Source organism: Actinia tenebrosa, unplaced genomic scaffold, assembly GCF_029948245.1.
Source record: "Actinia tenebrosa isolate PJP-AT-01 unplaced genomic scaffold, QUT_ActTen_1.0 PGA_scaffold6__47_contigs__length_16458017, whole genome shotgun sequence".
In the NCBI taxonomy this organism is placed as follows: Eukaryota; Metazoa; Cnidaria; class Anthozoa; order Actiniaria; family Actiniidae; genus Actinia; species Actinia tenebrosa.
Window position 1 is genome coordinate 5,142,592 of NW_028292583.1, and position 24,643 is coordinate 5,167,234.

The following is a 24,643-nucleotide window of genomic DNA, read 5'->3' on the forward strand; positions in this document are numbered from 1 at the left end:
ACACAGGAATCCCAAGAGTAGTTTTTTTTTTTTTTACTTTCTAAAGTACTTTATATTTAAAACTTAATCTTAAGAACAACATTAAAATCCACTTTTTTACTATAAAAATCTTTTAAATGTAATGTATTTGCTTTTGTAAGCTTTTCTAAAGTCCAAAACGACAGACTGTGTTTGGGTTGCCTGTGTAGTGGTAACGACTTATCGCAAAGGTTCATGGGTAATTAAAAATAACCGCCAACTTCAAAATAATCTCGGTTTGGATTTCGTTCTTTTTCGAAAAAGGCGCCCAAACACTCGCTCGATTTTCTTTTTCTCTCCATCTAATTTTGCTGGGTGTTCATTGATTTACATTCTTCGTAAATCGGAGAGTTTTTTCTTGGGATTCCACTGGAGAATTTAGAATTTATTTTTCGAATGTAGTCGTTGGACTGTTGATAAGTGCGTCTGTCCTGTGTCGTGTCAGTTGTAAGTTAATTTATTTATACTCGATCGTGTTTACAGTAAAAAAGAATGAATCGAGAAAGAGCTGATGCACTTCTTCAGTGGGTAAGTAGTATTTTTAATATATGTACTCTGCAATTTCAATACCTATTTCAATACGTCTCCTACAAGTAAATAGCCTACTCTTATATCTGTCTGTTATTTTCTGTCTTGATTTTCCTTTATCAGGTCAATTCTGTGTCTGGTACGACAGTAAAATCAATCAAAGACTTTTCGAACCAAGAAAATGCAAAAATTCTTATAGATGTCCTGCACCTAATGTAAGTACCTGTTACTAGTCGAGAGGGGCTTAATTGCATTTATTTTCCATACCCCCGTAGGTCCTCAATGGGGGGGGGGGGGGGGGGGGGGGGAGTGTGGATAAAAAATGCAATAGCCCAATGATAAGCAGCGTAACATATTCAAATCTCTATTAAATTAATTTGTATCGTATAAGAATTTATTACTGGACTAAAGGCTTTCCAAGAAAGAAACGATTCTTAGATTTGATGCAATTTTTTATATTTTGGGTGAAATTTCATACCCCCCACTCCCATATTCCATTGGGGGAGGGGGGTTCAATGTTCTGCAAAGTTGCAAGCTGCATGCTGAAATATTGTTTTTCACTTTTGTCAATCAAAAATAATCAGCCGGTACCTTTTTTGTTCTTGACTGATACTTGCAGTAAAAAACCAATTTCACAATGAGCTGTTGAAATGTTAGCCTCCTTCGCAGCCATCCTTAGGGTCGTCACTCAACATTTCCCTCCCCGTTGCATGACAACCCTAATAACGGCTGCGAAGGAGGCTGTTGAAATGTCAGAGTTCACAGAATGTTGAAAACTGCAGTAAGGATCTTAGTACGATAACTGTTATCTTGTCATTACAGTGATAAGGATAATTGGAATGAAGGTACCAAGGCACAAGACAGCACTGTTCAGGAAATGGTGTCCTACATTATAGCTTATCTTGGAGGTAACTTGATACTAGAGTACTTTTTAGGCTTCAATAGCATTAAGTTTGAAATCAAGATCAGTTTTTTGACCTTTTATAGTACACCTACATAATTGAGAACCAAAATTATCAGGTTGAAAAGTTTCCAAGACCAAAGGGAATGCACTTTTCTCAGACATCGTTTCTAGTTACCAAACGAAGCATGTTGTCACTCCTCATGTATGCAAACACTCTCCAACAAATGCCCAGGACATCAAGTGCCCAGAATACTACCCCTCATTCTTAAATAGATGAATGTTTTTTTTCTCCAATTTGATTCCAAGATACCTATAAAATTTAATTATTCATGAAATTTCAGCAAGATTCTGTTGACAAGAATCTACTACTTACGACCACTTTCCTTGTCTTGCAGGAATTTATGATAACTTGGATGGCATTGTTTCTAGCAATCTCATTGTGTCAAGAGGAGATGAGCTGGAAATTGGAAAGGTAATTTTTGGCTAATGTCATTCAAACCAGTTTGTTTGGAAATTAATACAGAACTCGACTTGCATATGCAGTGCAACAATTCATGAACAACTCAATTTTGAAGGAAATACAATTAATGTTAAATCTCATATGTGTAAAATTTTATTATAGTAACATTATTAGCACCAATGAAATAAGACATTTCAAAATATACGAAAATTTTTACAAAATTTTCAAAAAATTCGAAATTTTCTAAAAATGTTATTGTGTTGTCCTCCACATTGAGGACCACTCTACTAAGACTTACTCTTTCCTTCTAGTTTTCACTCCTGCATTGAGTAAAAACTTGAAAATAAAGAATCTTAATTTGACTTTTTTTCCAGCTTATAATTTTGCTGCTGTGTGGAGCAGTCCAGGGTAACAATGTTCCCCATTTCATTGAGAAGATACACAAACTTGACAACAAGGTTCAGTTCCATTTAAAGGTTATAATAGAGAACATCCTACAACAAGTAGAGAGTGGGCAGCTATGTTCAAGGTCGTTAACAGATCTACTTCATGAACAAGGTACGGGACAGTGGGAAGATTTCTAAATGGGTAATGCTTAAAGTGCCTATCACCCTTTTTTTTTTACTTTTTCATATCGAAATATAAGCTATTCTAAGAAACCTGTCGAAAGAATTTTTTGATTCTGACGCTTCTTTCTATTTTTTTCGAGCGGTCAAAAGTGCGAAAATAGGAAGATTTCAAAATATGACCGAGCGAAAGGGGAGACTGGGCTAGTGACGTAGAAGGAGCAACACGCTCTTCTTGATTTACAAAGAAATGTATGGGATACTAGGGGGGATACTGAAGACGTCCTTGCGTTTCTTGGGTTTTTTTAGAAGTCCTTGGACTTTTAACTACTTTCTTGGGCTTCTATGAGGAAGTTAATTATCTAAAGATTCCATTTCCAGTTCTCATCAAGATTCGTAGCCTAATTTACTGGCATATTAGTGAAGCGAACACAACCTAGCAAAGCAAGCGAGGTGACTGAAGTGAAGTGATTCCGACCCGATCACAAATATTATCTCATTGGCTGGGAATAAAACTTGTCAAAACCTTAGTAAATACACCAAAAGTACAGCAGCATAGATAGAAATTCCTACCTGGAAATTCCTAGAGTCGTTATAGGGAACCGAAGTTGATAACAGGTAACATTTTACTTGCCATTGCTCGAACTGAGTCGTCTTCGCACCGGATCGGGAATTTATTCCCGGTTTATTAAAGAATAAAACAGTTTTGGTGATTGTGGTAACATTTCAGTGGTTATTAAACTCTTAAGAAGTATTTGGTGCATTGCTAAAAGGGCTGTAATGAATGGTTGAGACAAAATTCCCGTACGATTGACACAATAATACTACTATTCACAATATTTTAATTATTTGCTACCGTAGAATGCTCTTCAGATTTCTTACCTTTATCGAATTTCCCTCAATAGACGATCGTTTTATCTTTAAAGATAGGTATGGCTAGATACTGTGAGACAGGATAGAAAACTGATAGAATAGAAAATATTATATTTGACTATGAAGTGAAACCATGTTGACCTGCAGAGTAACAGTAGACTGATGATGCGAAGTGTCACGCACCCTTACATGTAGTTCCTCGACTGAACTACTACAGTATAAATATATAATGCAATTCATGTTTAGATATTTTGAAAACTGTTAAGCCATCTACATTGAAAAAGATTTTGTGAACTACCTGGAGTTATTTCATTGTTTCTGTTATTTACATTTGATGTTTCTGATTTGGAAACGACCTGGAAGAATTTTGCGCGGCACGGACTCACATATTCATCCATAAATACATCAGATATTAATAAGAATAATGCTAAAAAATTTATGACTTAAAGGGTGTAGGTACATGTAGTGCTCAGAGTTACTGTATGTGAAATCTATAAGTTTTTGAAGCTAATTTATTACACTTGATTCTGAGCGTGACAGCCTAATATGAGGTTTTCCCTAGGTTGCGTTTAACTTCTCGCTGCTTTTCTTTTTCTTAAAATAATTGAAAAATAATATCATTCTTGAAGTCTGAAGTAATTAACATCCTCTAACCAGAAAAATGAGGTCTTTTGAAAGCGTATAAACGGCAAATTGGTCATAAATACCAGTGAAATCTAGAGAGAATGAGGAAACATCTAAACCCAACTTACTCCTCTTACGTCACAGCCCAGTCCTCTAGGTTATCATTTTACGCGGCCAGAGTCAAAGAAATGCCTATTTTCGCACTTTTGACCACTCGAAAAAAATAGAAAGAAGGGTCAGAATCAAAAAATTCTTTCGACAGGTTTCTTAGAATAGCTTATATTTGGATATAAAAGAGTAAAAAAAAAAGGGTGATAGGCACTTTAATAATCATTATTATTGCATTATTGCATTTTGCAACTGCGGAGAACCTGCCCAGGTTGAGCATCTTGATAAGATCATGGAAGATCTTGCAAGATCATGGAAGATCTGGCAAGATCTTGTATTAAGTTATCCAAGATCTTAGGTATTCAAGATCTTGGCAAGATCTTGTTAAGATCTTGTCAAGATCCTGATAAGTTCTTGGTATTTCTTAACAGAGGTTTTAAAATCATAAACTTATAAAATCTTGCCAAGATCATGTGATGATCTTAACAAGATCTTAATAAGATCTTTGTCAAGATCTTAGTATGATCTTATCAAGATCTTTCCAAGATCTCGTAATTATCTTTGCAAGATCTTGTACCATAGTTTAAAAGATCTTATCAAATTCTTGTCAAGATCTTTACAAGATCTTTTCAAGATATTTTAAAGATCTTGTCAAGATCCTGATAAGATCTTGTATTTCTTAACAGAGTTTTTAAAATTATAAACTTATAAAATCTTGCCAAGATCATGCCATGATCTTAACATGATCTTAACAAGATCTTAATAAGATCTTTGTCAAGATCTTAGTATGATCTTATCAAGATCTTTCCAAATCTTGTAATTATCTTTGCAAGATCTTTGCTCATCAGAACTGACTTCATCACTTGGCCTGCAGCCTGTAGAAGTCCCTGATTCAGTATCTGATTCACAACATTGGAAGGCAAAATGATTGCAAATATTGTTTCGGTGCAGTGAAGCAGTATCACAAACATACTCGTCAGAACTGCTTGAACTGCTCGGTTTGTTGTCATCTTCATCGGAATTGCTTGAACTGCTTGGTTGGTTGCCTTTGTCGATATCCCTAACATCTTTTTCGGAATCCCTTTGACTGCTGGGTTCTTTTTCTTCAAAGACATCATGATTTTTTTGTCGGGGTAGGTTGAACTGATCAATTCTTTCTTTTTATGGCCATCACAAACATCTTCGTCTGAATCACTTGAGCTGCTCAAGACATCACTTGAACAGCTCAGTTCTTTATCAGAAATATGCAAGTTCATGCTTTTTTGCCTAAGTAACTGTTTAATTAATTGCCCTATTTCACTATGACGTCACTGCTTGTTTATGTGGGGGATAGAATCACCAAATCCAATAGAAAATTCAACAAAATTTGCTCCTAGCGAAATAGTTTAATATAAAATGGCCTGGTTTTCAGATATAATATGTGTTAATATGCACTAAAGATATTCTGAGCATTTGCTGGTTATTCTACTTGTCTTCGTGGATTGATACGGGTTTTAGAACAATTTTCGGTGAATTTGCATTGATTTGACCCCGTCCGACAACCATGATCCTTTGCGTTTAAACCCAGGGGTGGGGGGGGGGGGGGGGTACTCTTGCCAGTTTAGGGTACGGATGTGCCGCTGAGCCCTCTGAACCCTGACCCTCAGTTCCAGAGTAAAATCGCTGAAATTCATACCCTGTTCCAGAGCAAGATCACTGAAAACCATAACCTTTTCCGGTAGCGCGAAAATCGATACCCTGTTCCAGAGAGGAGAGAGCGTGATTTCGTATACCCTGTCCCAGAGCGAGCGCGATTTCATATACCCTGTTCTATACCCTGTTTGGCGGCACGTACCCGTATAGCGAATATAGGGGAGTACCCCCCCCCCCCCCCCCCCCGGGCGTTTAAACAATAGATTGTTTTGATGTGACGTTATAGTGAAATAGGGCAATTCAAACTGTTCCTTCCTCTGCCTTTCATATTTTTGAATAATAAAAAATCACGAACTTTACTCTCGATTCTCCACGATTTATGTAATCGTTGTTCAGTGTTAGGCATTTCCCGCGCACATCCCAATCGCAGGAAACATTTTGTACAATTTCGCGTGTGTGAGCCAATCAGAAAAGGGCATCAAATAACAAGAAAAATTTCATTGGTCTACAGAGTCACGTGTATTTTTCAAAGATTAAGAGTCCTCACGTGCTTGTTGTATTTCAAATAGTTTCAAGCGTCAAAGAAGGTTAACGGAAAAAAACGGAAAACTGTCTCGCGACTATGACTTCAAGAACAGTTATAAACGAACAAAGGTAAGTTTTGTCTTCCCATTATTCCAAAATATAGTTGATACAACTTTTACGATTTAAAAAAGCGATATATTGATCTCTATGAGAATAACGCACAAACTTTGAAATTTAGACTTTGATCTTCCCTTCGAGAACGCCGCGCTTATTCTTTCAAAAATGTTGGACCGTATAGTGTGATCGTCCCTTCGATATGCCACGCTATTAAACTTAGAGTTCTTTCAAAGGTGTTGGATCTGATCTTCTCTTCGAGAATGCCGTGCTAACTTGGAATTCTTTCAAAAGTGTTCAATCGTACGGTGATCTTCTCTTCGAGAATGCCGCGCTAAATTCAAAAGCTTGGAATTCTTTCAAAAGTGTTCAATCGTACGGTGATCTTCTCTTCGAGAATGCCGCGCTAAATTCAAAAGCTTGGAATTCTTTCAAAAGTGCTCAATCGTACGGTGATCTTCTCTTCGAGAATGCCGCGCTAACTTGGAATTCTTTCAAAAGTGCTCAATCTTACGGTGATCTTCTCTTCGAGAATGTCGCGCTAAATTCAAAAGCTTGGAATTCTTTCAAAAGTGCTCAATCGTACGGTGATCTTCTCTTCGAGAATGCCGCGCTAACTTGGAATTCTTTCAAAAGTGCTCAATCGTACGGTGATCTTCTCTTCGAAAATGCTGCGCTAACTTAGAATTCTTTCAAAGGTGTTGGATCTGATCTGATCGTCTATTCGAGAATGCCGTGCTAACTTAGAATTCTTTCAAAAGTGTTGGATCGTATAATGATCTTCTCTTCGAGAATGCCGCGCTTATTCTTTCAAAAGTGTTGGACCGTATAGTGTGATCGTCCCTTCGATATGCCGCGCTAACTGACCTAAATACTTGTTATTATAATCTAATAAGATAGTAAAGCTAACTGGCCTAGTATAGCCCATATAGGTTAATTCCAGTTAGCCTGCACCTAAATATATGGCAATTTATTTCTTTGTCCTAACTTATCTTGTGTGATATTTATGGTGCTAAATAAAAGATTGTCATTGTCATTGTCTAACTTTCAAAAGTGTTGGATCCTATAATGATCTTCTCTTCGAGAATGCCGCGCTAACTTAGATTTTTTTTCTTCAAAACACGTGTTGGATCTGATTTTCTCTTGGAGAATGCCGCGCTAAATTTCAGAAACTCTAATTAATCAGTACTTGATGGCCAGACTTTATTTTCACTGGTTTGAGATTTAACGAGTCATTAGAAAATATAAGCTATTTTGTGATTTGATAAAAAACCCAGCCTTAACATACTTGAGCAGATAAAAATGTAAATTTGTATCAGCGCAATATAAGTGTACTTTAGTCAAGGTTACTGGAGACCTTCAGGGGTATGTTTGTCTTAAACTCTCTCTACGCAACACGTTCAACAAGACCCCCTAATACTATGTATCGTTTAAAAGGTCGTTTTGTGATTTTCTAATTTGAAACAATGCTGGAGCCTTAAACACAAATCGGGCACGTTTCGTAGAGGTGAATTAATGGCATTAGCGTTAGCGTGTATAGCCAAAAGAACCTCACTATGTTAATAAGCAAAAGATAATATACAAAAGGGTATGAGCGATTTTTGATATTTTCCGTCTTTTATGCGGTAAAACATTAACCGGCATTGAAATTTTTCAACGTTCCAACTTTAAAATTTAAAAACTTTTTAAAGAAGCAAAATATCAAAAATCGCACACACCCTTTTGTAGTTTATCTTTTGCTTATTCACACAGGGAAATTCTTTTGGCTTATACGAGCTAAATCCATGTCCATTAATTCACCTCTATTGAACGTGCCCGATTTGTGTTTAAGGCTCCAGCATTGTTTCAAATTAAAAATTCTTTTTTAAATAATATTATTTTCTGAATCTCTATTATATGACCTTTAAAACGATATATAGTTTTATGGGGTTTTATTTAAAGTGTTGCGTAGAGAGTCTTAAATGAAACATATCCCTGAAGGTCTCCAGTAACCTTAATAATATTTTCATGACTTTGAAATACAGGCTGACTCAGATCAATCTAAGAATTCGAAAATGAAGCATTCGCTTCAATTTTTCTAAGGCAATACTGTAATTCTTAAGAAATCATTTCCTTTCACAATATTGATACATGAATAAGGTTTATGTAACTCAAAAATAAAATTAAAAAATATTTTTCTGAAATATAACCTAATCATTCAGAAAACAAACTAATTTTCTTTTTTTTCTGTTATAGAGGTCACCTGCATGCCAATTATGACAGAGACAAAGTTCAGAGAAGCAACAAATTGTAAATTGTCAGGAAATTGTCAGGGAAAATGAGTACACTTACAATTATTCAGGGTGTTCTATTCAATTTTGTGCTATATCCACTCAATTCCTCAATTATGAAATGAAAGAGTTAGTTACTAGTTAATTTTTCACTATCAAATGAGAAGGTCACTTCTATTAACTATTTCAATAGCCATTGTCGTAACAAATCTTTATAAACTGTACTGTATCTGTCATTATACAGTTATGATAAATTTGATCATAGTTTTAATAGCAAATTAAAAATAGAATCAAAATGGTGGTAACCATGCTTTAATCAAGATTCACATTTTGCATTTTCGACTTTTCATTTCTTGTTTGTTAAGCTCAATATGACTCACACATTACTTCAAAGTGTTTAAAACATTTCTTCTTCCTGTGTTTAAAACATTTAAGCAATGTGTATGGAATATTGTTGAACATAGAATATTGTCAGTAGAGATTTGCATGAAATTTAAGTTTAATCTAAGATAGCTTTTAAATTTTCATGTACTTTATCAGTATTTGATACATATGTTTTCAATAAAGTTTACATAATTATAATAAAGCCTTACAAGTTTCATCATTATCTGAAATCAGAAATCATGTTTGCAAGCCATTAGAACTTGTTATAACCTCCTGCAGAAGACCCTGAGAGATCTTTAAAATATCCTGTATATACTGAAAAGAGCCTGTAACATCTGGGCATGGCTATGAAAGAAGACTTTGTTCAAGATCCTGTAAGATCTTGCCATGGCCATAAAAGATCTTGTCCAAGATCTTATAAGATCTTGCCATGACTAAATAAGATCTTGCCATAACAATGAAAGATCTTGTCCAACTTCCTGTAAGATCTTGCCATGATCATGACAGATCTTACTAGGACTATGAAAGATCATGTAAGATATTGCCAAGATCATGTAAGATCTTATCAAAAGCATGAAAGATCATGCCAAGATAATGAATAAACTTGCCAAGATCATGTAAGATCAGGCCTGATCTTGCATGATCTTGGATAAGATCATGTAAGATCAAGCCTGATCTTACATGATCTTGGCAAGTTTATGCATGAACTTGGCAAGTTTATTCATTATCTTGGCATGATCTTGGACAAGATCTTGTAAGATCCTATTTAAGATCTTGCAAGATTCTTATAAGATCTTAACAAGATCTTAGCAAGATGTTCAACCTGGGTGGAGAAAAACCCTCTTGGCAAGAGAGAAAACAGCACATCAAGCTAACATATACTCAACTGACATATGTAGTGAAACAGCAGTGGCATGAAACAGCTCTGTAACAGTGTATGATAACTACAGCACCAATGCTATCCATATAGGATTGCAATGGTAACTCAATGTATTAATGATAGTAGTCTCCTACACAGCTGTTATTAGTATTATCATGCAACGCTCACTTCCCTAAAGTTAGTGTTGCTTGGACACTTACAGCAGCTGCATGAGACTATAATGGCTGATGTGATTTAAATATTTTTTTTTAATGCAGTTGTTTTTAAGGACAAGCAAGAATGTAGCAGTATACAAGATTGCGTATTCTCTCCCTCATTAACCAACTCACCAGTTAAGGAGACAGTCTTCTCCAATTCTCCTCTCATGTCTCTCATGTTGTCACCACAAATGAAAACTAAACAACAACAGGTAAAAGAGTCAAGGTTACAATACTGTAGTTGCAAGGCTTAAAATAAAGTTTGGTCATCTGATAATAACTGGCCAGAATCTGAACTTGTCCATTTAGATCTTTGCCTTGCCAGTCAATTTGGCAGTAACATTGAGCCAGAAATGAGGTATGGCCCAGCTAAAATTAATTTGGCTGGCGATGGTTAGTCATTATTTTAAGCCCTGCAGCACTTTTCATTTTTCTCCCCTATAACTTCCACAACTTTTAGATGCCTGCTGGGGTTTTTGCTTTCTGTCAATCAAAAATTACTAACTTATAGTATCAGAAATTTAGATAGCAGCCATAAATTAAGAAAATATACCATCCCTGGAGTTGTTTGAGTTGAAGAAGAATGAAAAGCTAGTTTATTCTATATTGATTTCTGCATGATATGCAAGGTCACTGAAAAATTATCTAGACACAGATGTTATTCAATAGACACTGCACTAAAACTAAACTGATTCGTGTACCCTTGTACCTTTCAATCTTGATCATGACTAGCAGTTTCTAGTTGAAACTGTGTTGTTGTTTTGAATACTAAAACAAGTGAATGAATTAATACTATTAACATTTTGGAAGTAAGTTCTTCGTCAGAGCAAAAGATGACATAGATAAGGTATTTATAATTGTATTTTTTTGTGTCTACACAGTTTACTGCAAATAAGCTACACCAGAAAGTGAAGAAGCTACAGATGGACCTTGATGCTCAGAATCATTTGCAATGCACTTTAGAAGATGATCTTGCAGAGAAGAACCAAGAGCTTGACACAAAAAGTATACAGCTTAAGAAGCTCTATTTTACTGACTTCCTCTTTTATTCCTAAAAGCAAAATTCTGACATGCTCTTGTAACATGAAAGAGTAAAATTATTTTTGCACGTATTGTAACAACGAAAGTAATTGTAAATTTGTTACGACATCTTGAGTGGACTATATGTTAATCCTGTACTGACTGTGAACATTTCTTTAGATGCAAAAATCAGAGAATTGCAGAAGGAACTTGTGCAGATGAGGATGGTGGTTGATGAACTGGAATCCTTAGAACATTTCAAAAACGACTATGAGAGGGCAGAAAAAGAAAATAACAAGTATAATACTAAATTGCTGAGAATATATGTCAATAATACATAAAGAAAGTCAACTTTGATAAAAATCAACCTTAAGGATCAAATCCCATCTGGGCTCCGATTTTTTCATTTCTATCAATTTTGGCTTTCTTCATATAATTCTCTATAAGGTTGATTTTTTATTCTATAACATTGGATTGCATATTACATTCGTGCGTGCTCTTCTGCCTATCTGAGGCAACTGAAGCAAAAATACATGCACAAACAACTTTTGTTCTTACTATGTGCGCGTAAGAGAGAGGCAGCAAGTAGCCAAACATTATATACTTGAGACATTTGTGTGCTTTCATTTTTTCGGCGTATTCCTTTATTAGACAAGTATAGGAAAAATACATGAAGAAGCACAGCAGCTAGCCAACTGCTCTACTACGTAAGTGCGCGTAAGAGAGAGAGACAAGTCTAAGATAAGAGAGGATCCTTTTTCATCCTTGTGGTTAGTTCTACTGTATGTTAGCGCGAAGTTGATTGTTGCAAAATGTTTGCCTAGTTCAATTATCGCTTTCCCATTCAACTCCTCTCATTTGTTTCGTAGTTGAAAATGAATTGATAATTGTGTTTTTAGATTAAAACAGCGAATCACCGAGCTTGAAGACTTCAAAGTGCAGAACTCGAATCTCGAGGAAAGAACTACACGTTTTCTGAAGGAAAAAGACTTGTTCGAGAAACAGGTACAGTACTCGTAACGAGTAGAGCTTTCTATTTTGAGACTTCTTACTGCCTTGTTCAAGCGACTTTGATATCAAAGAAAGGAAAAGAGAAAGGAAGGAAGGAAAAGAAAGAAAGTAAGAAAGAAAGAAAATCATAATTTATTCATCTGAGTACGAAAAGACACTACCCAATATAAATCCAGCAGGCCCTAAAACATGCAATCCTAATACCTTGTAATTTTGCGCGCCTCCTAGATGTCTTCAGAAACCCAGGTCTAATAAATAAAGTCTAATTGTAATATCATACATCAGGTAGAGGAGATAAAGGTAACTCAAGCAAGATGTGAACGTTACAAGCAACAAGCTCATCAGTGGGAATTCCAAGCCAGTGAACTGCAAGCAGCATTGAACAGGCGAGAAGAAGAGATTGGAAAAGTGATCAAAGAAAGAGACGAAGTAAGCTTGCTCTTTTAAATGCACGCTGCAGTCGTATTCTTCTAGTGTGAATCATTCCTCGCACTAACATAATAATGTCTTGTAGCAAGAAAATTGTTGTGGAAGGTTCAAATGTTTCTGTGCATCATGTTTGGAAGTTGCGCACGGAAGCACGAATCGCGCGCGCTGTCGACGCATAGTTTCTCTCCGCACTTGGCACCTAAAAGAAGTGTCTAATACTCCAGTTTCGAGTTCTCGGTTAGCGACCGCTGGACTCTAAGCCGCGTGTTCGCTTCTAACGCGAAAACGAGGCTATCCCTGTATTGCTGGCGTGACAACAACAACAATCCCTTATCAACGAGTGTGTTTTTTATTCCAAGTAGTAGCAAAAGTCAGTAATACGGTGATTTTATTTGAAATTTTTAAGTGAACTAATTCAATGGAAACCATTCCATCGCTTGATGAGCTAAAAAAGTTTACTGTCAAGGAATTACGCGAGATTTTACGTCGTGAAAATCAGACGTCGAGTGGAAACAAGTCTGACCTTGTGATTCGATGTCACACAACTTTCCAAAGGAAAGATTTAAGATTACAAGGAGATGCTGAGACCAAGGATCATTATGTAAAACCGCAAGCCAGAGAGCAAGCATTAGTAAATATCGTATCAAACACTAAAAGCAACGAAGAAACAACCTACGAAAAGCTATCGCGTGAATGTTCACACTGCCAGTGGAGCAAGGACTTACGAAACCTACCCACGTTTAACCTTGTGCAGCTTTACGATTACCTCGTAACCAAGACATCCAAGTATAACCACACATCTATTCAGACATCAGCTTACAAAAAACTCAAAGCGTATCAGTTTTTTAAAGAGGGACATATCAAAGACATTCGAGTCGGTTGTTCTACGAGAGTTACGTATGTCGAAGCAGAAGTGTTGGCTTCCATGAAGCAAGAGAAATACAAGGCCATTATCTCTTTCACTCATCTTGGAGATGTTTTAAAAGCTGCTTGTATGTGCCCAGCAGGGAGGGGTGTACATGGTCGTGGCCATTGTAATCATGTTGGTGGGATCTTATTTGCCATGGAAGACTTCTCCCATAGAGGTTTGAAGGAAAGCTGTGAGCCAGTGTCATGCACATCAAGGCTATGTAGTTGGAATGTACCTCGAAATGTTCGGATACAGCCTAAGCCAGTGGATGACATCGTAATTACAAAGTATAGCTTTGGAAAAGAAGCAAGAAAAAAAGCAAAAAACAGCCTGTATGATCCAAGGGCTCCAGGTGACAGACAAATAAACACAGGAAGACTTGAAACACTGTGTTCCAATCTTGCTCAATCTATGCAAAGCTCTTCATTTTTCTTGTTTCATGATATCAAGCCTCTGCAAGTTGATGATGAGAATTTGATTATTGACAATGTTTGTGAGTCAGTTCCTGAAAGTGCACCAGATATTGAAATAGAACAAGATATTGAGTTGCCATTCAATGATTTTTATGACATTTCAACTATGAATTTTAAGTCAATGATTGACATTTATACTGAGAAAGCTGATGACAATGAAATAGAAACAATTGAGAGGATGACAAGAGGACAGAGTGCAAATGCATCTTGGCGGGAATTAAAGAGGATTAAACTGACTGCTTCAAATTTCAAATCTGCAGCAGTCAGGACGTCAGAACCTGATAAGCTGCTAAAGAGGATGATGTATATCCCTGATGTCAGAAAGCCTGTTCCAGCACTTGAATATGGACAGTTGCATGAATCTGTTGCAGTTGAAGACTACATTGCAGTGAAAGCTAGAGAGGGGAATGCAAATTTGAAAGTCTGGGAAGTAGGAACAATTATTTCAAAAGTCAGGCCAGGATATGGGGCAAGCCTTGACAGAATGGTTTTCGACCAGAATGCTAATGGGCAGAAGCAGGGTGGATTAGAAGTGAAATGTCCTTTTTCGAAGAAAGGAATGTCTGTTGAAGAAGCATGCCAGGACAAAAACTTCTGTTTATCAATACGAGACGGTCAAGTTCCTAAACTAAAACATGGTCATCAATACTACTATCAAGTCCAGGGACAAATGTTTGTCTGTGAGCTACAATGGATTGATTTTGTAGTTTGGTTTGGTCCAGCAAACTTGAACATTGAAAGAGTATACTTTGATAGACAGTGGTGGTTTAGTTTTGTTCTACCAAGGATCGAATACTTCTATCGAAGGGCATTTCTCCCCGAAGTGTTTACAAGAAGAGTTCAGCATGGCATCCCACTTTATAAGCATGGTGGTTGGAAAAGTTTCAAGAAGACACAAAAGGCCAAAAGAAGTGTTTAGCCTTGTAAAATATAGTTAAAGTGCAGTCAGTAGTTACATGTACATGTATTTTGTGGGTATACTGACTGCAGGCTATTAACAATTTTGCACAAATTTTTATCAACATATGGTTTGTTTTTAAGAAAAACGTTTTTGGACAAAACAAGTCACTGTATTTTTATTACTAAATCTTACATACATGATTTGTATGAAATGTACAAAAAGTTCTTGGTTACTTGATAGCTAAATAGTCATTCGAAGACTTTTATAGTAGAAAAATACTTTTGTAATTATCTTAATAATAATCTTATTATTAATCAGATACATTTTGGTGGGAGTAAAGGTGGCAAAAAATTAGTTAGATAGGAGCAAACAGTAAATATCTGATTAGCTACATGAGATAGACTTAAAGGCAGGGTCCCATCAAGAATATGATATCCCTTTATTCTCCCTATTGCTCGCTCCACATGAATGCGTACAGATGCAATATGCACTGTCTCTTGAACTTCTTCAGCAGTAAGCTGATTTCTACTACCTTTGTAAGGAGGAATGTTTAAATGTACTCCCTGAGGTAAGATGTCTCCAATATCAAACCCCCTGTCAGCCATGACATTATCCCCAGTATTAAGAAATTGGATTAAGCCTGATTGCTGAGTTATAAACTTATCTGAAACCCTTCCACCCCACAGTTTAGAAACAAAGGTTACTTGACCATTTGGAGAAATACCAATTAAAGCTTTAAAAGTGTTGTGGTGTTTGTAATTCGACCATGTTAATGATTGCGCTGTCATAGAAGAGGGAACCTCCACAAATATCTCTGTACAATCAATTATTACCCTTGTTGTTGGATACAGAGCAAACTGCTCTGGCATATTTCTTCTCACTGCACTTTGAGAAGGAAATGGAAATAACTGGTCTAATTCAAAATATAAAAAATTTATCCAGGTACAAAAAATCTTGGAAAAATGACCCATAGAGATGTTAAACCTATCAGCTAAATCCCTGACAAAAAGACCAACTTTAAGTCTAACTAATACCATAAAAAACTCATTTATAAATGTTATGTTCCTTTTGGGACCTGGTTTCTTTTTGCCTTGTTCTTGATATGTCTGGGAATCTTTTACATCACCACTGCCCCAATACTGCATTTTTTCAAGTTTTGGTTCAATGTAATTAAAAAAGTGCACAAGTGTATCATAGTTGGGGAATCCAGTGTAAAACTGAATGGCAGAGTCATCATCTTTAAATTTCTGAAGGCTGAATTCCCTTTCTTTGTAGTCATCAAGTTCTTTCTGTAAATTTCCCACTTTAACCTTAAGACTGTTCAACATCTCTGACTTGACTTCTAGCCTTTCCTGCATAGTCTGTTGGTATTCGCAAGGGTACTTAGGTGTTTGAGTAAAGGTGAAGGCATAATCATGGTCATTATTCTTTGAAGATGATGGAAAATCAAATGACCAGTCAGTCTGTGTGGATTTTTCTTGTACCTGCAATACAACAAGAAAGTTTTTTGTCAAGTTTACTCTCATAAATATATAATAATAAATATAGCAATGAACAACAATAACATTATGGGTAGTTATTTAAAACAGCACAACACATTTATAAGTTTTACAAACATTTATATTTGAGCACTTGGATGGCATTCTGTGCTGCTATCAGTGCAACATAAAATGAGACTTATTAGTTTTATACTCGCAAGGTAAACCCATAATACCAAGGGTATATTTTTTGGGCAAAAGAAAAAAAACATTCATAATAGTTTGTATGTAACTACCTGAGGCATATCAGTTTCGTCAGTCTCGCATACATTTACTGCAGGTTCACTGGGGCTCTCTTCAAGGTCCTTTTTCTCTTCAATGTCAATGTAAACGCTTTGTTCTTGAGGCTTTGGTGACACATTTTCTTTACTTTTTAACACTCTTCTTGTCAAAACTCTTCTTGTCTTTTTCTTGGGTTGAGGTGACCACTCGAAAATCGATGGCTCTGCACCTGCAACAACAGTGAAACGATAGTGATAAATAGGTAATTTTAAACAGTGAAACGAGTTTTGAGTAAGCTACTAGGTTCGAGCTAGTCTATAATGGGCACAAGGAAAGTAGAATTTAATGTATCTGACTTTTTACTTATCATTTGACTGAAAGAACATGTTATAAGCCATTACATAGGCTCCATGCATGCAGTAAGCATTTTGAATGAAACAATCAAACAAAGTAAATCCAGCTTGATCGATAATCACTTAGCTCACGTACCTGGCCGTAACCTATGTCGCGTTCCTCCTGGAGGTTTGTAAATGTCTTCTTGCTGAAAATGTTTATCGCAGACCACTGTAGATGGCTTAACATAAAATCCATCTCTCCCATGCTGCCTCTTGATCAAGTTGCACCAGCGAGTTCGCAAAGATACCTTCGCTGGGAACTGGAAAAACCGAATGTTTGAACGGCTTCCATCGTTCAAGTATTCAAAGCTATTGCAAGCTGCTGCTGCACATTGCTTTCCTCGGCTTCTTTGCCTTTTCTTGTTAGTATTATTTACCTCCATAAGTCGTTGAAACGATCAAAAAGCTTTCTTAACAGCAACTAATACTAAAAACCTCTTATATCTGTCACAGAGAGATGAGTTCGTATACAGGGATAGCCTCGATTCCAAGTTATCGAAGCGCGCCCCAATATCTTTTTCCAGCGGTCTTACGCGATCTAGCAAAGGGAGTATTGTCATGGTTTGTTCTCTGGTAGGCATTACATGCAGCAACAGAGTCAGCAGAGATTTGGAAGGCTCGACAAGTCCCGGATCCAGATGCTGAAGACGATCTAATCCAATGTAGGACAATTATTTAAACGTGCTTTACTTGTAATATAAACCCTTCAATTCAACATTAACTTTTACTCGCCTTGTTTCAATGTTACCAGTTCCTCCAAGCCCCGTGAATTTGAAGGCACCAAATCTCGAGTCTCGGCTGATTGAATTGGAGTTTGAAAACGAGCGGATAAAGAAGCAACTGGCTTCCACCGTAGAACCACAGGAACTCCAACGTATCAAAGACGCACTGGAAGACATGGAGCAATCGAAGAAATCTTATGAAGTAAGTAAATATGTGGAGACGTCTTAATTTTGGTAGCTTCTCTAGGATCATATTCTTTAGCATCATCGTCGGATGTTTTCATGTATCATTATCATTATTTTTATCATCATCATCATCATGTATTATTATCATCATGTATCATCATCATGTATCATCATCATGTATCATCGTCATGCATCATCGTCATGCATCATCGTCATGCATCATCGTCATGCATCATCGTCATGCATCATCATCATGCATCATCATCATGCATCATCATCATGCATCATCATCACCATGAATAATCGTCATCATCATGTATCATCATCATCATGTATCATCGTTATCATCATGTATCATCACCATCACATGAACTTCAGTTTCATTGATGCAAGTTTTATTTTTTTTCTTACAAGGAAAATTATGTTGAAGCGAAATGCAAAATTCTGGAACTGGAAGATAGACTGGCTCAGGTTCAAGATCAGTGTAGAATAAGGTAAGCCACGATTTCTCCAGAAAGAAAATTATTTTCATACCACATTGCATTCTCTTGAGTATGGTATCTTTGTTTACCACTTTTGCATTTGCTGATAAAGAGTCCAAACCCTTTTAAATTGTATTTTCACTATACAATTTTAGAGAAGAAGCACTACAAAGAAAACTCGAAGATTCCGAAAAAGCATCGAATTCCACGAATGAAAAACTAGAAAACTCGCGTAAGGAGTTGACCCGCGTTCAGTCAGAGCTGATGGTATCTCGTCGAGAAGTCGAAGCACATGTGATTGCTATGGAAAAACAACGACTGACGACAAGCAAAGCTATGGACGACATGGCAGCTGAAAGGAAGACGGTGGAGGAGATGGCGGAGAAAAAGCTGAGTGAACTTCGTGGAGAATTGGAAGCTAATCAGAAGCAAGCCTTGGAATCTTGTGTACAAATGAGAAAAGATTATGAATCTAAGATAAGGTTTGTTAACCAGGAAATCATCTTTTCAAAATTGCACCATGTTGGATGACTTTCACAAAAGGTGGTTGCTGGTTTCCTTTTTGTGTCCTCCAACATGGTGGCCATTGATCTTTCGCTCTTGTTCCACCCTTAATGCTTACATGCCAAAAAGAACTCAGTGTCCATTCGTACAAGGAAAATTCCCCTACTGAGACTGTTGCCTTTTCGATGAAGATTTTTCACATTTTGCATGCATTTATTTCTACTGACTTTCTATTTAGGATTTAAGCGTTCAATGATTTTTTTGTTTTTAGGAATGTTACAGAAGAGCTCAACTCTATCCACAAGCAAGACAGAGAAGAATTGCTTCAAAAACTCGAAGAGGCTGCCAAGCAAAAAGACACCATACTTGCTGAGTTCTCCCTTGAACGAGAAGACTTAAAACAACTCGTCAAGAAAGCTGAAGACGAAGGGATCCAAGTGAGAGACATGTATGAAAACATGGTGGCAGATGTCAAGAATGAGCTCGGTAAGACAGCAAATTAATGGTATTCATATTTAGTTGTATGATAACTAGGTAGTTTAACTATGACTTCTTGTTTCAGAAAACGAGATCAAGAAATACGAAGAACTGAATATTGCCTTCCAACAAGCAAATCTCTCATTTGATCAAAAGGCAACCAATTTCCAGCAAGAGAAAGATCGATTGTCTGCTGAACTAGCGCAGTCGAAGGAAAACGAAAAGCAGTTCATGCAGGATGCCGGTCGCTTGAAGGAAGAGATTGAATGTTTGCTCCAAAGTGAGAAGAACCTGAAGGAAAGAGGAATCAGCTCGATGAAAGAAATACAAGACTTACGAACGTCAGGGCAAGAGCTGAGAGAAGAAATTAATAAACTAAGCGCAGAAATAATCGCTTTGAAAGAGAAGGAATCAAAGCTTGTAGAAGAAAAGAGCTCGTGTGAGGCAGTCATTGCGTCACTGAAGGAGAAGGAAGATATGATGTTGGAGGAGAAGGCACAAGTTAGTCTAGAGGTTGCTTCGCTTAAAAAAGATTTCACGACAGAGTTGAGGTCTATTACTGAAACCCTTGAGAAAGAAAATGAGGCAAACATGTCAAGAATGAAGAAAATAAACGAAGATTTGAATAAGAAAATTCAAGAAGCAAATAAAGAGATAGCAGAGCGTGGTCAAAGTCTAGAAGAACTTACTCAAACTTTCAGTAAGCTGAAACAAGATATGGATGCGACAGAGGCAAGGCTGCTGGATGTGACTCGCGAAAGGAATGATCTAGAAAAAGCACTAGACAAAGAAATTCAACTCGGAAGAGAGAAGGTGGAAACGTTGTCGTTTCAAATGGAGCAGCTGAAAACTGAGCATACCAATGCTGTACAAGAGATGATGAGCACATTGCAAGACGAAAGAAAGAATCATAAGAAAGAGAAAAAAGATATGGATGACGAACTACAGAAGGCATGCCATGGGTTAAAGGTGAGTATCTAACACTGCTGTTTTCATACTTCTGCTACATCCAAAACTATCTAGACGCCTGGGTTTCTGGTTTTCCGTCAAGAAACGAGAAAACATGTCTCGTCGTCTGAATTTGTCAGGGTTACAGAACTGTCGATTCAGTTCTATATTGTTCTTATCCAGAAATCCTGGCGTTCACTCGGGCTATTTGCAACAACGGCCAGAATAGAATACGACACAATATAATTATGATTATTAGTGTTCTATCAAGGCACAAAACCAGCAGAAATTGTTCATGCAGGATCCACGTGGTTTCATTAGGCCTAGCGTCCATCCATGAATATGAGGAGCGATCTAAGATTATATTTGAGGGAAAAGGAGATAAAGTAGAACCTATTAAGCGATCACCCTCTGTGATTTGAAGAGTGCCACTAAATACAAGTTATATTGCAAAAAAACCTCTATGTGACTTTGACAGCTGCAAAATTGCTTGTGTATGACCGCTAATTTTAATGATACTTGATATCTTACTTTTTAGGCTGCAGCAGACAATATTGAGGAACTCAGACAAACGATTCAAGAAAATGAAGAGAAAATGGCACAAGAAAAAGATAAAATTAAGAGATTGGAAGAGCAAATTGAAACCCTTAAGGATGACTCAAAAGAGAAGCAGAAAAAGATATTCGAAGAGGCGTCCAAGAAGAATGGCCAATTAGAAGAGGCTTATGTGAGCGAAAGAAACAACTGGAAGAGAAAACTAGACACAGCGACGGAGGAAGCAGTTGCCCTGAGAAAAGAAATGTTTGAAAGTTCACAAAAACATTCTGCTGAAATGATGGAATTAAGAAGGCTTTTACAGGAGAAAGAGGAAAACTACGGCAACGAGGAAAAGAAGCTACGTGAGGAGATTCGTGGGTTTATTGCAAGTCTTGCAAATGAGAGAGTGACGAACAATGAACTACAGGAAAAAATCAAACAATCTGAAACACAGAAAGATGAGATTGCCAAGGCTTTGGAAGTCAGCGAAAAGGTGGTTAAAGAGAAAATTGAGAAGTTAGAAGCCTCAGAGAAAGCGAAGATGGAAGAGTTAGATGCTATGAAGAATAGCTTTGAATCTGAGAAGAAGCTACTGGCGGAAGAAAAAGAACAACAGCTGCAAGAAAAGGTTCAAGAAGTCGAGAAGAGCCGCCTTGACAACGAAAAATTAACGAATGAATTGGAGCAAATGAAAAAAGAATTTCAAGAAGAAAAGGAGAATATAAACACTAAACACCAAGAAGAGATGGAGAAGAAGAAAAATAACCAGGCTGAAAATATGAAAATAGTTGAAGAGTTGAATAAAAATATTAAATTGATCGAAGAAGAAAAGCATAAAGAAGCTCAGGAATCGCAGGCAAAGATGGAAGAAATGAAAAAAGCAATGGAGTTAGAAATAAGTGAATTACAGATGAAGGTTAAAGAGAATGCCATTCCTTTGGAGGAGATGAAACTTTCGTTGGAGACTTTGAAAGAAGAGAAGGAAAAAATTGCATCCGAATATGAAAAATCGAAGGAAAAATGGAGCGAAAAAGAAAACGAATGGAATGGAAGAGTTAATGAGCTCGAGGAAGAATGTAATAAGCTCAAAGACAAAGAACAAGAAACTATCAAAGATGAAGAAGAGATAGCCATGATGACAGAACATATGGAGAAGTTAGAACAAGAATACACAGAACTTGAAGAGCTTTTTCAAGAGGAACGACAAGTCAGTCGGCGCCTTGGCTCTCAGGTGAATTCTCTCGAAGCACAGCTCAAACATGCAGACTTGACTTTGAGAGAACAGAAACAAACTATCCAGAATATTCAGAACCAGTCTGAAAACATCAAGAAAAAGAAACAGATGCTTATTGAAGTGGATAAAGTCATTCCTGTGCAGAATGTCCAAGAATTCCTGGACGATAGTTCTTCTACTGATGATGATCCTGATATGAAAGTAGATGATCTGAACATACCAAACAGAGCAAGTACAACATCTCTTGCCTCTACGATGCCAGATTCCAGAAGATCTACGACTTCATTCAACAGTTTGTCAAGATCAAGTCTACGAAGTACGTCTAGTACTTACGGACGAGCTGTCGTAAACCGCCGACAGAGTGCAGTATACCTCAAAGGTAATACCCCACCAACACGACGAACAACTTCCAGTGCTGCCTTCTTTATTGTTGGTGATGAGTTCGCCAGGGACATGGAGGAGGAGCCTCTGGATCATGGGCACGACTGGGGAAGACTGGCAGAACTCGAGAGAAGAAACACCATTTGTCCTCCTCACCTGAAGACCTCTTACCCCATCGAGACTCAAACGCGTCCCAAATTGGAAAATGGAAAGAGGGACACTATGTTGGGCAGCATGTCTGATACAGGATTCAGAACAAGAAAGAGGAAGTCGCTTGAGGAACTCTCTGCTGCAACTGACTCTAAGCTTCGCAAAGACCAACCAAGTTCCAAGTCGGAAGGTCATTTAAAACGTAGCAAGTCCAAAAAGTTGACGGAGAAGGTGACCTCCAAAATCAACTCCCTTCGCTCGAGGTCCAGCGAGAATCTAAACAAAGAAACGGAGAAGAAAAACAGTGGTGAAGGAAACATAGCATTCAGTATCGATATCACACCACCGTCGAAAAAAACCTCAAAGAGCAATGTGAGCCTCAGATCTCTCAGATCAAGAAAAGGGTCCGAAGCGGCGGCAGATGAAGCAGTAGAAAAAGAACCAGTACACAGTGCGAACGCCGCCTTTACCATAGAAAATTCTCCGCCTAAAACGAAAACTAACAGTTTGAAACCAAAGAGACGCCGCACTATAAACAGATCAACTGCATCTACCCGGCTTGTCGCGGAAAAAGACAGAGAAATCTGTAAGACGGAGAAGAAGAAAGAATACCTCAAAAAGAAGCCGCTGCGACAGACTAACATTAACTGAAAAGTTGCTTTGAAAGACACAGAGAGTAGGTAGTTATTCTTGAAGGTGATTACATTGTATAGTTTTATAGCAGTTTTAGTGTGATTTTATAGGTTAAGCACTAGTACTCTGGATGGGAAATCTCAAGTTTGCAGCCTTTTTTACCATGGCGCTCTAGCTAGCAAGGTACTCCTTAGTGCAAACGTTGGCCCCCTCCTTTGATCGCCCGTTTATTTGAGCCACAATGCAGCCCAAAAAAACCAGAATGATCAAAGGAGCCAACGTCTGGACTAGGTGCTCCTCAAGTTTCACAACATCATCGACAGCCTAAAACCCTTTAAAGGCGCGATTTCACGGAGTAATTTTCTCTGCAACTTGTCTTACAACTGTTGCGAAACAAATTGCAAGAATGCTTGAAACGGTGCAACGGAGACTCAATCTTTGCATCAGTAGAAATGAATTTTACTTTTTGCAACGATTGGGTGCTGCAACTTGTCTCGCAACATTGTTTTCAAATTGCGATGTAGGTTACACGCTGCAATGCTCAATGCAACTTGTCGCAGAGCCGTTGCGGGACAAGTTGCAATGAAAACGTCTCCGTGTAATCGCGCCTTAACTATGGCAAACGAGACGTAATCATATTGATTAGATATGCAATAGGGTTTTAAAAGCAGACTAGCACAAGTTCATTACGACTCTCGCAGGAATTTTAATATCAATAATTATTTGTCAACCAAATTATGCCTTCGTCAAGACACAGTGAAGGCCAATAGGAATGGGAAGTATAATTAACAGAATGGAATTCGTGACTTGGATTTTCCCAGATAAAATAAGATGGGAAATTTCTCTTTTAAACTAATGTCTATCAATAACAAGGACATTTCTTAGGGTGAAAAAAAGGATTTTTTGCCTTTCAGCCCTCTTCCATTTAGCCTCCCCTGCAGCGTTGCGTGACAATACTAAGAACGGCTGCAGAAGAGACTATCTGCCATTATCTATAACGAAAATATAATAGGTTGAACATATACACCTGTAAATAGAATGATAACGAATATTATGCAATGTTACTTAGTAATTTAGCTATTTTAGTAAAACGAGTAAGAACAATTAGCATTTGTTAACATGAAATTAAGATTATCCTAGTGTCAAGGCTATATCTAGCTTATTTTGGGTTTCCTTGAGAGATAGGGGATAGGTCTTTTCCATAGTTATTGTAGTCACCCCCATCTTCACAAAAGTGGATTAGCTCATCGTTACCTTGTGTGCTGCACATAGAATCCTGGTGTAAATACTAGCATCAAATAAAAAGTTTGGTAGACTAAGGTGTTTTGTATTGTTCATTAGTAGACTAGCCTGTTTTGCATACTAGAACTCGAGCTGGAGAAGTTTGCAAAGAAGGCTAGTACTACA

The 24,643-nt window shown here is 37.3% G+C and overlaps 3 protein-coding genes across 3 annotated transcripts; 2 read left to right on the plus strand and 1 right to left on the minus strand.

The window, feature by feature from the left end:
* Positions 1–124: 124 nt before the first annotated feature.
* LOC116292599 (uncharacterized) lies at positions 125–24,555 on the plus strand. The gene is made up of 17 exons (XM_089039328.1): positions 125–546; positions 670–761; positions 1,369–1,454; positions 1,846–1,922; positions 2,285–2,468; positions 10,144–10,295; positions 10,965–11,088; positions 11,284–11,401; positions 12,003–12,108; positions 12,400–12,543; positions 17,560–17,644; positions 17,734–17,906; positions 18,305–18,384; positions 18,528–18,854; positions 19,148–19,362; positions 19,439–20,322; positions 20,840–24,555. Exons 1-17 carry the CDS (start codon positions 511–513, stop codon positions 23,252–23,254), a joined length of 5,298 nt encoding a protein of 1,765 aa, XP_088895454.1. The 5' UTR covers positions 125–510; the 3' UTR covers positions 23,255–24,555.
* On the plus strand, positions 12,768–15,121 carry LOC148905880 (uncharacterized). The gene has a single exon (XM_089039333.1). The coding sequence runs from the start codon at positions 12,962–12,964 to the stop codon at positions 14,843–14,845; it is 1,884 nt and encodes a 627-aa protein (XP_088895459.1). The 5' UTR covers positions 12,768–12,961; the 3' UTR covers positions 14,846–15,121.
* LOC148905881 (uncharacterized) lies at positions 15,140–17,533 on the minus strand. The gene is made up of 3 exons (XM_089039334.1): positions 17,077–17,533; positions 16,602–16,816; positions 15,140–16,311 (listed from the first exon to the last, which is right to left on the minus strand). Exons 1-3 carry the CDS (start codon positions 17,363–17,365, stop codon positions 15,142–15,144), a joined length of 1,674 nt encoding a protein of 557 aa, XP_088895460.1. The 5' UTR covers positions 17,366–17,533; the 3' UTR covers positions 15,140–15,141.
* Positions 24,556–24,643: the final 88 nt, after the last annotated feature.

Coding starts and splice junctions, on each gene's coding strand:
- LOC116292599 (XM_089039328.1), top strand. CDS start 511: ATGAATCGAGAAAGAGCTGATGCACTTCTTCAGTGG. Junction 1,455..1,845: donor CATTATAGCTTATCTTGGAG/GTAACTTGATAC, acceptor CTTGTCTTGCAG/GAATTTATGATAACTTGGAT. Junction 18,855..19,147: donor GATTATGAATCTAAGATAAG/GTTTGTTAACCA, acceptor TTTTGTTTTTAG/GAATGTTACAGAAGAGCTCA.
- LOC148905880 (XM_089039333.1), top strand. CDS start 12,962: ATGGAAACCATTCCATCGCTTGATGAGCTAAAAAAGTTTACTGTCAAG.
- LOC148905881 (XM_089039334.1), bottom strand. CDS start 17,365: ATGGAGGTAAATAATACTAACAAGAAAAGGCAAAGAAGCCGAGGAAAG. Junction 16,817..17,076: donor GCGACATAGGTTACGGCCAG/GTACGTGAGCTA, acceptor CTGTTGTTGCAG/GTGCAGAGCCATCGATTTTC. Junction 16,312..16,601: donor ACGAAACTGATATGCCTCAG/GTAGTTACATAC, acceptor GTTGTATTGCAG/GTACAAGAAAAATCCACACA.